At 31.9% G+C, this 13,197-nt stretch overlaps 2 protein-coding genes across 2 annotated transcripts; both read right to left on the bottom strand.

Annotated features, from left to right (window-relative positions):
- Positions 1 to 6,154: 6,154 nt before the first annotated feature.
- Positions 6,155 to 9,657, bottom strand: LOC126659792 (pentatricopeptide repeat-containing protein At1g53600, mitochondrial). Its single transcript, XM_050353120.2, has 3 exons — positions 7,246 to 9,657; positions 6,995 to 7,156; positions 6,155 to 6,835 (listed from the first exon to the last, which is right to left on the bottom strand). The coding sequence occupies exon 1, from the start codon at positions 9,621 to 9,623 to the stop codon at positions 7,437 to 7,439; it is 2,187 nt and encodes a 728-aa protein (XP_050209077.1). The 5' UTR covers positions 9,624 to 9,657; the 3' UTR covers positions 6,155 to 6,835; positions 6,995 to 7,156; positions 7,246 to 7,436.
- An 857-nt stretch (positions 9,658 to 10,514) lies between these two features.
- On the bottom strand, positions 10,515 to 12,022 carry LOC126661541 (GDSL esterase/lipase At2g30310-like). The gene is made up of 3 exons (XM_050355395.2): positions 11,465 to 12,022; positions 10,800 to 11,064; positions 10,515 to 10,718 (listed from the first exon to the last, which is right to left on the bottom strand). The coding sequence occupies exons 1-3, from the start codon at positions 12,020 to 12,022 to the stop codon at positions 10,528 to 10,530; spliced, it is 1,014 nt and encodes a 337-aa protein (XP_050211352.1). The 3' UTR covers positions 10,515 to 10,527.
- Between the last annotated feature and the right edge of the window lie 1,175 nt (positions 12,023 to 13,197).

Raw genomic sequence — 13,197 nt, 5'->3', positions numbered from 1 at the left:
GCAAGTGGGATTTATTAGATAGAAAAAGCGGGAAATACTGTTAATTTCTGGAAGTGAAATTCAAATGTGGTTATAGACTTGTATGTTTACTTGTAAAGTTAAGATATCTATACTTTTATATATTTTATATAGGCAAAAAGTACAAAAAAAAAAACTCTCGTAATTTTCACAAAAGTACAAATCAGTCCTTTTACTTTTTTGGAGTATAATTAAATCCTTTTTGTTTTCAAATAGAACAAATAACCCCTTTCATCCAACATCATTAGAAACACTCGTTAATGGCTGACATGTCTCTTATAATCATATAGGAAAAAAGTTCAAAAATAATTTTAATATTTAATATATTTACCAAAAGTTTGAGGGGGTAAGTGTCACAAAAGTATATTAAAAGGGTTTATTTATTTGATTTTAAAATAATAAGGGTTTGATTGTTCAGTTTTAAAAATGCAGGGGCTTAATTGTACCCAGATAAAGTAAAAGAGATGATCTGTACTTTTGAGAAAAACTCGAGAGCTTTTCTGTACCTTCTGCCTTTTATATATAATAAAGATTTAAATCTAAAAATTATATTCAAATATTGCTCATTTGCACGAAACTACTAGTTAGTTTAGAAGGCATGCATATTAAAAAAATTAATTTATTTAAATATAATGAGTTAAAAATGTTATAATTATCCTTATTTAATTTAGAAAAAAAGGTCATTCATATCTCTAAAGTTTGGGATTTGGATCAAATGAACCCTCAACGTACGAAAAGGTTCACCCAATATCCCCAACTAGGGCTGACAATTCGTGTTACAGTGTCATAAACGTGTCGCGTACCCATTTAAAAATAGATAATTTCTCTCAACCGGAACCCTATCCGTTTAACTAATTGTGTCAAAATGTCAAATCTGAACCCCACCCGTTTATTAAACGGGTTAACACGTGTTAAACTGTTTAACCCATTTATCAAAACAGGTTATAACAGATCACATGTTCAGCCTGTTTAACACGTTTATTAATGACTCATTTAACCTATTTAATATATATTTTTTAATTAAATGGGTATAATTAAACAACAAAACTCCAAAATAACCATAAATCTTAATACAACAAACCATAATTAATAAATAATATGCATTATATGAGTATATTTGGTCACATATAATAACTTTATTAATTATTATAATTAATAAATAGATTTAAACGTGTCTTAATGTGTCTTAGACGTGTTAGGCGGGTTTAACCTGTTTAACCCGCTTCTTAACCGTGTCATAAATGGGTTGACCCGTTTATGACCCAGACCCATATAAGCTCAACCCGGACCCGCTTAACTTCGTGTCGTGTCGTGTCGTGTTAACGGGTCGTGAAGGAAATTTCTAGCCCTACCCCCAACGTTTGAAAAAATGAACAGTTAGACCCCTCGGCTAAAACGTCGTCCGTTAGTGTTATCTTACGTGTCAAAGGTAAAAAGATCATTTATAACGCTAAAGTTTGGGCAAATGAGCCATTAACGTTTGAAAAGGTTCACTTGTGATCCTAAGATTTGGGCCTAGGATCAAATGAGCTCTTAATGTTTGAAAAGGTTCACTTATGCCCCCAGCGTTTGAAAAAATGAACAGTTAGACCCATAGTTTAACATTGTCTCATTACTTTCGAGACTCTATTAGTGTGGTCTTACGTGGCTAACTTTTTACCGTTAATACTTTTTTCTGTAGCAACGGTCTTTCTCTCAGCAATAAGATAATTTTTAATAATTTATGTTTTATTTACGTTTAATCGTCTTCAATGATAGCAGACAATTGTAACAATTAATTGTTCGATGATGATCGCATATGATTCGATTAAATGGAAAACAGTAAAAAATAGCCACGTAGGATAACTCTAACGAAGTCTGAGAAACAATGAGATAGTGTTAAACTAAGGGATCTAATGGCTTATTTTTTAAAACGTTGGGGTATAAGTGAACCTTTTCAATGTTGAGGGCATAGGTGAACCTTTTTAAACGTTGAGGACTCACTTGATCTCTCCCAAATTTTAGAGCATAAATGATCCTTGTACCTTCGCCACGTTGGATCACACTAAAGGAGTCTCAGCAGCAATGAGACGGCGTTAAGCTGAGGGGCCTGACTGTTCAATTTTTCAAACGTTGGGGACATGGGTGAACCTTTCCTGACGTTGAAGACTCACTTGATCCAAACCACAAATCTTAGGGGCATGAATGACCTTTTTTCTTTAAATTAAATAGTAGCCTTGTACTTTAAAATTAGTACCGAAAGTAAAATTTATTATTATAGTCAATAAAGATATACTTCTATTTTGTCTATTTTATTATTTTCACACAATTTTTTTTTACTATATTCTTATAAAATACTATGCCTAATTCACTTTACTAGAATCTGGGAAGCGCATCACTCCTGTAACTGATCCTTTTATTGGTGATAGGGCTTCGGGCCGAACTTCTACCCGTCCGCTTCCATAGATTAATATCGCCTCCTCAGGTCATAGGTAATAAAATGTAATCAAATCCCTAGAAAGTTACACTTAGCAGTGACAACAAATAATGAACGTCATAACTCAAACGGTATAAGTGCTTGGCAGCAAACTGTTAGATCGTGGGATCGAATTCTCTCACAAACGCTTTCTCCCTCCCCAATTATTAAAAAACAAATGAACGTCAAATGAAGACAAATATAAAAATTGATTTAAAAAATTATAATTTATTAGAAATTGATAAAAAAATTGGGTTAGAAAAAATGTGGACAATTATTTTTGGTATAAGAAATATATCATATTTAATTATTATCTAATATGAGATTCCTAAAGTAAAATATCATCAATTAATTCACAATGGAGAAAATGTATCTTTTTATGAACTCAAAAAAAATTAGGAACTACACTTTTGTATTAATCATAAGAAAGGATAGATAATTATTAGTACTAGTAATAGCATTTTGTTCTCACCTCATATAGCTTCAGTTGCGCAATAGTAATGAGAAAGCAAAGGGGTTTGACTTTGACCAAACCAGTATTAAACTAACACGTGGATGTGAAGAATATTGTAAAGAGCAAAGGATGAATTCGGACCCTTAACTTGCTATTAGGACTAAGCAATGAAGGACTTACGTGGCAATATGCCCCCTGAACTTGTAAATAATGGATAATTAATATATATATATTAATTTTGTGGACAAATCAGTACACGAACTTGATGATTATGGGCAATTCGCCGCATTTTGGCAGTTTGCCCCCTCAATTTATAAGTTAATTGTCTCTTAAATTAGCAATTTACCCCCTTAACTTGTAAGTTAATTTGCCAAAATGAGCTAATTGCCGAAAATCAACAAGTTCGTGTACTGATTTGCCAACAAAGTTAATTTGCGTGTTAATTGCTCATTGCTTACAAATTGAAGGGGCAAATTGCTACTTAAGTCAGCAATGAAGCAACTCACTCTCACTTGGTTTTATTAATTATAGTAAACATTTTTTATTTTATATCAATTAAAAAAAGAAGAAAGGGTCAACGCGCCCCCTGAACTTGTGATACAGGGTCATCTAATTCAATGTATACTTTTTTGAACAACTAACCCCAAAACTTTTTATTTTTGGGTCAAATAACCCGATAATATATATTTTTATTTTAAAAAATAGATTTAGAATAATTATATCGCAACAATTAGGGAAATACCTAATTACTTTTTTGCATCCCTCGTCTCCGATTTGTATTTTACCCGTTTTAAAAATATAATTATGGGTTATCTGACCCAAAATTAAAGAGTTTTGGGGTTCGTTGCTCAAAAAAGTATAAATTGGGTTAGATGACCCTGTGTCACAAGTTTAGGGGCGCGTTGACCCTTTATTCATTAAAAAAATATGAAGTTCATGAATCAGAATGATCCAGCTTATTCTTAATTAATTTGAAATAAAGAGTATTGTCCAAAATTAACAAGTCGTGTTACTGTTTGAAATGTGTCGTGTATTTATTTGAAATAGACATATTTTTTTTCAATTTGAACACAATCCGTTTAAGTAATTGGGCCAAATTGTCAAATTCAAACACGACATGTTTATTTAACATGTTAACACATGTCGAACTATTTAACCCGTTTACTAGAAAATATTTGTGAGATGAGAGGGGGTCGGGCTCATCCAGACTTATGTAAACCTCAGTCTTGTTTAGTTTGAAAAATGAAGTCGCCACCTAACTTAGTTAGGAAATATCTTTCTACCGACTAGAAATAAATGTGCCAACATTGATCAAATTTTTCGGTTTAAGTGACCGATTATTAATCGACTTATGACATGCGATAAAATTACGTCTCTTCACCTTTTTTGACATCCAGCTAAAAAGATGTGGAGGGTATTATTTACACTGGCATAAAAAAGAGCTAATATGGGCTAATTCAGATTTTTGAGCCCAAAAGCAATCAATTATCCTTTTATTCTAATTTTAGCTTCTTTACTAATCGAGACTCTATTAGTATGTATCTTTTTTAGTTATTATCTTATTTTTAGGTATCATCTTAATTATTTTGTTTAGTATTTATCTAAATAAAAGATTCCATCTCATTAGAATAGGTTTTCTATTCTAGGGTTTGTCCCTTATAAATAGCTAATTTTAGGTTTGTATTTGATTTAACTGAAATCAATCAACAAATACAATTTCAAAGCCCTGCGCTTTTCTATCCTCAACCCCCTTGATTGTTAACATAAGAGTAGAAGTAGTTCAAACAATAATCTCGTATGAGTTTCTTAACCTCCAGATTGATGTTTTAGTTTAGTTTAAGCAAACCTTGTTCAGCTTTTCGGAAGGTCACCTCGTCGATCGACCATCGAGCCATCTGGCCGATCGAGTCGTTTGGTCAATCTGATCTCTATATATGTTCCGCTAGTGAGACCTGATCACTTCGTTCCGCTAGCGAGACCTGTTCAACTTGACTGGTTAAAGCATCGATCCACACAGTATATAAATTCAAAGATTCGAGTTTGGAAGTTTTTCCATGCGAACACATATATATTACGTTTTTTTATCACAAAAATGGAGGCAAATTCCTAAAATTTGGATGAGCTACACAATAAGAAACAGTTTTCTCCTTAGAGAAATCAAACCTGCACCTTCTAATATCTTTAGAAATGAATTACCACTTGAATACTCTCTTTGATTTTAAATATTTTCTAAAATATTAAAAATTGATTAGTATAATATATCAAATTTTTAAATATTTACAGTAATTTTGTTTAAATGACTAAAAAATTAACAAAAGAAGTTTTTAATATAACACAAGTAATATTGAAAGATATTTTAATATTAGCGTCTAATATTGAAAGATATTTAATATTAGCCTCTAATTTTAATAGGATATCAAACATTTTGAATTGGAAGTAATTTATTTTTTTAAAACATCCTAGTATTGCATGTCAGTAGAGCATAAGGATCAGCGATTATGATGTTTATTTGATTGGTTTACTGTAGTTCACAAGTTGCAACCTACTGACGGTGAGATCCGACAGCTTTTTGCATCAAATTAGATGGCTGGTGGTCTTCATTTTCATTGTCCGTGTATACATTGATATTTGACCTATAATGGATTATTAAAAAAATTTATAAATTTTAATAAATTTTATATTTTTTTACTATAAATTTATAATTTATAATTTTAATTAAAAAAGGTCTGTTATTATTTGTTCAGAATGTTGAATAATTTTTGGATAAAAAAAAATACTAATATCAACATCAGTACAAAATATTTTATAATATAGACAGAAGGACAAAAAAATCTTCGATTTTTTTGTCAAAATACAGGTCAGCCCTTTTTTTGACACAATTAAACCTTCATGTTTTTAAAATTGAACAATTAAACCCTTATTGTTTTAAAGTCGAACAGATAGACTTTTTTAGTTTATTTTTGGGACACTTACCCCCTCAAATTTTCGATAAATATTATCATTAAAATTATTTTTGAATTTTTTTCTATATGATTATGAGAAACATGTCAGCCATTAACAAGTGTTTCTAATGATGCTGGACGAGAGAAGTTATTTATTCTATTTGAAAACAAAGAAGACGTACTTTTGTGAAAACTACGAGGTTTTTTCTAAAATATATTATTTTTCCACATCAGCATTTTTATAAAAAAAATTGTTTGATATTTTAATTTATGAAAAAAAATCAATAATCAATAATTTAAATTTATTGAAATTATTAAATATGTTAATTTTTTTTTATCGTTTTTACAATTTTCTCTTAAAAGAAAATATCAAACTCGATCCTCATACCAAAACTGATGTCTATTCCGTCATAGACATTAGTTTACTTTTTGGGTGCTTCCTTGATTTCCTAGCGTTCCATCAATGACTAGTGTTTTTGCTTGCTGATCTTCAAGTTACTCACTCAACCCTTGCTTTAGTTTTATGTGGCAATCAATCTACCCTTCACATTGCTCACTACCCCGTGTTTTACGAACGCACCAAGTATATCGAGACTAATTGCCATGTGATCAAAGAAAAGGTTCATCAAGGCATTGCTCACCTCTGACTAGTCATCTCTGCCAATCACTTGGCAGATTGCTTCACCAAGTCTCTTTCTCCTTCTGATTTTCAGATTACAGTTTCTAAGCTTTGCAATCATAATGTGTATGCAGCTTGAAGGAGATTGCTTTGAGACTATTTGCCATGTGATCAAAGAAAAGGTTCATCAAGGCATTGCTCATCTCTGCCGATCAGTTAGCAGATTGCTTCGCCAAGTCTCTTTCTCCTTCTGATTTTCAGATTACAATATCAACTGATCCATCTTTGCTGCTTTTCACTCAAGTTATAGCTATAGCATATTGTCGATCAAGATTTCTCCGAAGCACCTGAAGTGTAGATTATAGAGCATCTTTTTAACTCATCAAGCTAAAACTAAGCATAAGAAAACATAAACTATTTCTCTAACTATGCATAAGTACACTTTGCTTTAAGCTGTGTAATTGGACAACACAACTGCGGTATATTGAATTAGAAGAACTAATTACCTTTATGGCTCTAAGGCTTCTGATGCTTCTGAACATCAACATCAACAACAGCCAACAACATCGGAGAAAGAAATGTCCATCGGGATATCAACTTTGCTCACTAGAGTAAGCATTTTTACGGGGATATGAACAAGAACCAATCTTAACTAATGGTAAGCACACCTGAGTAGAATCAATGTTAAAGTTACATAGAGCATTTATCGGATAGTCTAAAAAATATGAAAAAAAATTTAGCTTCAAAGAAGACTAACCTGTCCAGCTGACAAATACAGAGAAAACCGTACTTATGTTCTAATCTGGCTTTCTTCTCGTGATTTATAGTATTTCTTGATCCTCCAGCACAAAAATTAGGAGAGCAAAATCTCTTCTGAAAAGAATCTCAAAGAATACCCCAAGCTTTCAATTCTTAACTAATTACAGCGAGATAATAGATAACCAAATGTCAATTTTCATAGAAATCCAAGCCATTCATTTCCTTTGTTAGTATGAATAATGTACCTTTGATTTCTTCCAAATCCATGTGGGATTTATCTCCGGCAAGAAATAAATGAACCTTGTTATTCAATATAATCCAACTACAACCTGGACTCTTCTTTAGCCCTTTTGATTTTTTCATCATTCTAATTCGATCTCCATCCTTCTCTTTTCCTACACTATTATATATACCAGACAATACCACATATGCAGTTGCATTATCAGGCTCTAGTTTAGTAAGGTGTTGAGCTGCCAGATTTGCAAGGTCAAGGCGAGAATGAATCCTACTGGCACCAAGCAGAGCTCCCCAAACACCAGAATGGGGCTCAAATGGCATTGAGTCGATTAAATTAATTGCATCATTTAGGAATCCAGCTCGCCCAAGGAGATCAACCATGCATGCATAATGATCTAGCCCGGGTTCAATATTGTAGACGGATTTCATCAGATCAAAATACTCCCATCCTTTCTTCACTAATCCTACATGAGTACAAGCTGATAGAATACCGAGGAATGTTATATCATTAGGCTTCTGCCTGTCTTTTTGCATTTTACTAAATAGGTTAAGAGCTTGTTCTCCATACCCATTTTGGCTAAACCCAGTGATCATTGAGTTGAAAGAAATAACATTGGGTGCATTAATACTTGCAAAGACTCGGTACGCTTCAGAAACATTTCCACATTTTGAGTACATTGACACTAGTGAATTCTGAATAGACAAATCAAATTGCATATCTATCTTCTGTACATGCGCATGGATTTGCAAACCTTCGTTTAATGAAGCCAAACTAGCTGAAGCACTAAGCATACTACTGAAAGTTAGTGAGTTTGGCTTCACTGCTTGCCTAAGCATGTCAATAAACCAATGAAAAGCCTCCTCATACTCGCCATTACTGATAAAACCATAAATGACAGCAGTCCAAGCTATACTATCTTTCTTAGGCATAGTTTGAAACAATTCAATGGCTTTCTGAACATTCCCTTTAGCAGAATATCCAGTAATCATAGTTGTCCAAGAAACTACATCTTTTCCTGGAAGAATCTCAAAAAGTTCATAAGCTTCCTCAAATTTATCATTTTGAACATAACCAGCAATCAATGAATTCCAAGAAACCACGTCTTTCGTATTCATCATCTGGAACACTCTATTTGCTTCATCCACACAGCCAAATCGACAATACATTGCTATGATAGAATTGCCCAAAAAAATGTCAAACTCAAATCCCATACGCATAGCCAAACCATGAATCTGGATTCCCTCTCTATACACTCCAAATCTCCGACAAGCTTCAAACATTATAGTCAAGGTAAGAGGATTAACAGCAACATCTCCTCTTCTCATACTTAGAAATAATTCAAACCCTTCTTCGAAATACTCGACATTCATATAACCATCAATCATAGCCGTCCAAGTAACCACATTTCTCATTGGCATCCTATCAAACAACTCTCTAGCCTCAGAAACCCTCCCCTTCTTGCAATACCCATCAACCATACAACTCCAGGAAACAACATCTTTCTCCACCATACCCTCAAAAACCCGAATCGCCTCTTCCAATCTCCCAACTTTTAGATACCCACTTATCATAGCATTGGAACAACCCGGTTCCCGCCACTTAACAGGCATTTCACGACACAAAATCTCCGCTTTTTCGAACATTCCTGCCCGTAAAAACCCAGTGATCATTGCCCCATATGACACCTCATTCTTATCATTCATGGATGAAAATAAACTAAAAGCCTCATCTACCATAAAATTGTTCTTAGTATAAGCAGTAATCATAGCATTATAAGTAGCTACAGTTCGTTCAGGCATTTCATCAAACAGTTTCCTGGCTTTCGAAATTTGGCCATTTTTGGCATAAGCTGTGAGCAATGAAGTGTGAGTTATTGCGTTTTTATGCGGCATGCGGTTAAATATCGATTCTGATTCTTCAATGTTTCCATTGTTTCCATGTTTTGTGATCAAGGAATTGCAGTAAACAAGAAATTTAATGGATTGTTTTTCATTTAACTGAAAGTGTTTTGGGGGAGATAAATTAGAGTAGCGACGAGTTAAGAAGGATGACTGAAATTGAGCAGTGTATTTGTGGTAATGGGTAATGTTTGTTTTTGGTAGCATTGTATTCAGTAACATGTTACATAACTGTGACATATTACTAAGGAAGTTATTGTACGGAAAATCAGAAATTTTTAAGTGAACCAAGTCCACCACGTAGTATTATGAACTATCTATTTAATATGTAATACGTGGAGTGATTATTTATAAGAGCAAATTAATGAAAGACACAATTATTAATGATTATTTAATGTGTTTTATTTAGAATTAATGTACCTTTACACGAAATTGCAAACATAACCTTTAAAATGTGGCAATTCAAGACATCACCTTTCATTTCTTTTGAAAAACAACATGAGCACATTTTTAGTGGCATATTTGCTGACGTGATATGACACGTGGCACTCCTATTGGGAGTTCAAGTCAGCAAAATTTTATCTAATAACGTGCCCATGTTGTTTTTGTAAATAAATGAAAGGCGACGCCCTGAATTGACACATTTTAAAAGTCGTGTTATTTTTTAGAATTCGTATAAAGGTGGTGATTTTATATGTAATTAACCCTTCTTTTAAAGAGTAATCATAGGAGATGAATTCTTTATAAAATAACAATAATTTTTACTAAGCGAACTTTGAATTAGTTACAAAGTTATGATTATCAATAAGGTATAAAACCATTCATGCTGAACTGATATTGAACGAGATGCTTGAGTAAAAATATGCCTAACATGGTTCACAGATAATCAAATAAATAAATAAATAAACTACCTTAATGCTAAGCCTAATACATTTATTAATAAGTATATCAATCCCGACTTGGAGAAGTTGTTTTAATTTTTCTATAACTTTCAAGGCATTTGATTCCACCAGAATTTATGAGGCGCCTTTTAACCAATTTAAGACTTTTCAGATAAAAATAATTTATGTTGTCCTAACTAAAACACAATCTTGATGTGTCGTTTTCATTGCTTGCTGGAATCTCCCCGATCATTCCTTAACTATTAGAGAAATTTAGGTAGCACATTTTGCACCATAAAATTGATGATATACTCATAAGCTGTTGAAGTGGGATGTATTCTATCCCAAAATATATTCTTTGAAGGATCTTTACATGGTGGAGTAATCGGATCACACAACACACTTTGTTTTAAAATAAGACTTCCACAACACCCATCCTTTGTTTCCTCAAAACCTGTTAATATAAGAAAAACATTTCTTAATATTAATTATTTTTATAAATACATAAATTATATTATTTAATCACCATACGTACCATATTTGACGGGATTAGTGATCATATCCATTAATGTGAAATAAAAGTCAGTATAGACAAATTTTGATGTAGGCAGACTCTGCTGTAATTTAGTTAATAGGCTGATGAGCTTCGTATTATAATCGAGAGATATTTTATTTTGTTCATCCAAACTATATGGCAGTTCAAATGGATCAATATGTCTTGTACTTGTTTGAAGAGGTAAGGAGCCAATAGGAAGGATTCCAGCTACTACAAGGGACCGCACTCCAAGATCATATAATTTCTGATACAATTATATATTTAATGATTAGATATATATTCATTAGTAGTTTAGAATTGTAAAATTGCGATATTTAGTCAATTATATTATTAATCTTATTGCACCTCATTAATTTTTAAAAATAACAATTAAACTATTAGATATGTGCAAAAATCGAATAGTTTAATCAAACCGCAAATTTAATCCGGCGCAATTTGACATCATTTAAAGTAAGTTTTTAATTAAGTTTTGTCATTTTAATAGTAAACAAATTTCTGTTAATTTTTGTTTTACATGAGCAAAAGAACAATCTTATGTTTTTATAAATTTATCTTAATTTGATTTATAAAATATTAAATTCTAATTCATTTTGGTTTGAACTAAACAAACGCCCCTAAATTCATAATGCTTATTTAATTGTTACCTTAATAGATTCTTCCTCCTTATTTAGTAAAAAATCTATGTATTGGGTTGCCGTCATTTGGAATGCTCTTGCTGGAATGTCAAATATATTGAAGTTAAAATCGTTGGTTCCACCATCTAATACCACAAGAGCGGAATTAATTATCTCCATAGCCTTTTTCTCTCCAACAATTCCTTTAAGTCTTACTATGTAGTCCTCAAAATGATTTAGTTGCATTGAAACAGGAATAGCGTTACTTAATAGAGATGTTCTTTCATCGAATCCAGCACTAGATGATGCAAAATTAACACCAGTAATAAGATCATTATCAGTAAGATTAGGATCTAAGTATGGAGGGACACTGTCCTTAATTTTGAGAACAGAAGCCAACATGTCAGGAATGAGTTTTCCATTAGAAAATCTTCCTGTAGGAACACCCCCGTTAATATCTTGACCATAAGGGCGATAGTTAGCTCTAAATACTGTCTTAATATAATTATTATTACCGGTGTCGAATATGGAATCACCAAAGAAGAAAATTGCTGGAAATTTTGGTAAAGAAGTATTGCTTGTAGCCATAGAATAGCAAGTGAAATAGAAAAATGTTGCAAAGCAAATGACGATGTTGACGATTACTGTCATTTTGTAAAATTGAAAGAACTTATGGATGAATGTAAAATATTATGCATTATATCTATTTATAAGCATTTGCCTTTCTATTTCTTATGACACGTTGAAAAGTTTACATGGATATTTTGTTAATCGTTCTTCTATTTTAGTTTTTGACTTATAATATTTTTTTGTTCGGTCATCATTAAATCTATTTTAAGCAGATGCAATACCTAAGTTTGTAGTTTTCATCATTGTTTCTTCTATTTTTTTTGTTTTGATATTTCATTTTATTTTAATATTTAATTGACATTGTTAAATTAATAATAGTAATGAGAACAACTAATATATCTAGTTAGTAACTTGATCGAGTCAATAGCTTTTAATTATTGCAACATAATTAGGCATAACAATAATAATTTATATTTTTGTCAATAGTTTAAACATATTAATAGAAAAATTATTTCTAAAACATATACAACTGGCTAAAACCTGTGTAAGGTTTCAATAATAATTTTAAAATAAAAGAGTCAAAAACTTAACTACTACATTATGTATGAGCGTTTCTTAAAATAATTGTTTCATAATTATTCTAAAAGTATAGATGTGATATGTATCATTAAGAAAGTGAAAGAATATGTTAGGTTGATTTGAGTTATGCTAAGTGGTGTGTTAAATTGCCATAGCTTGATTTGTCTGATAAGCATGATTATTAGTTGATGTGTTTGAATCTGAAAATACAATTGGTTTGTGTATTATGATCTAAATAAGATTCATTTAAATGTTATAGAATACTTGTGTTGAAATTGGCTTGTTTTTTCCGATTTTGGCTAAGTATTAAACTTGTTGCCATTTTATCTTTTGATTACTTAAACATGTAACATGAGTTGTTTAGCATTGTTGGATTATGTTGAAATGATTGTTAGCATGCTAGTATGTTGTGAGGCTTATGTTTAGCCGTTTGAGCATGCTTGTCCATTGTGAACTTTTATCGAATGCCTTGTGTGCGTGTTGATGTATTGTTGGTTTGGTTGAGCTATTGAGTTTTGTTGTTTTTCAAATGAATATATCATTTATCAAATGACTTTCCGGGCTATTAAACTGCCACGACCCAATTTCATGGATCGCGACCGGCGCTAGGGTAT

The sequence above is a fragment of the Mercurialis annua genome, linkage group LG8 (assembly GCF_937616625.2).
Source record: "Mercurialis annua linkage group LG8, ddMerAnnu1.2, whole genome shotgun sequence".
NCBI lineage: Eukaryota > Viridiplantae > Streptophyta > Magnoliopsida > Malpighiales > Euphorbiaceae > Mercurialis > Mercurialis annua.
The sequence above is the reverse complement of the archived record's forward strand: the minus strand, read 5'-3'. Positions and strand labels throughout refer to the sequence as shown.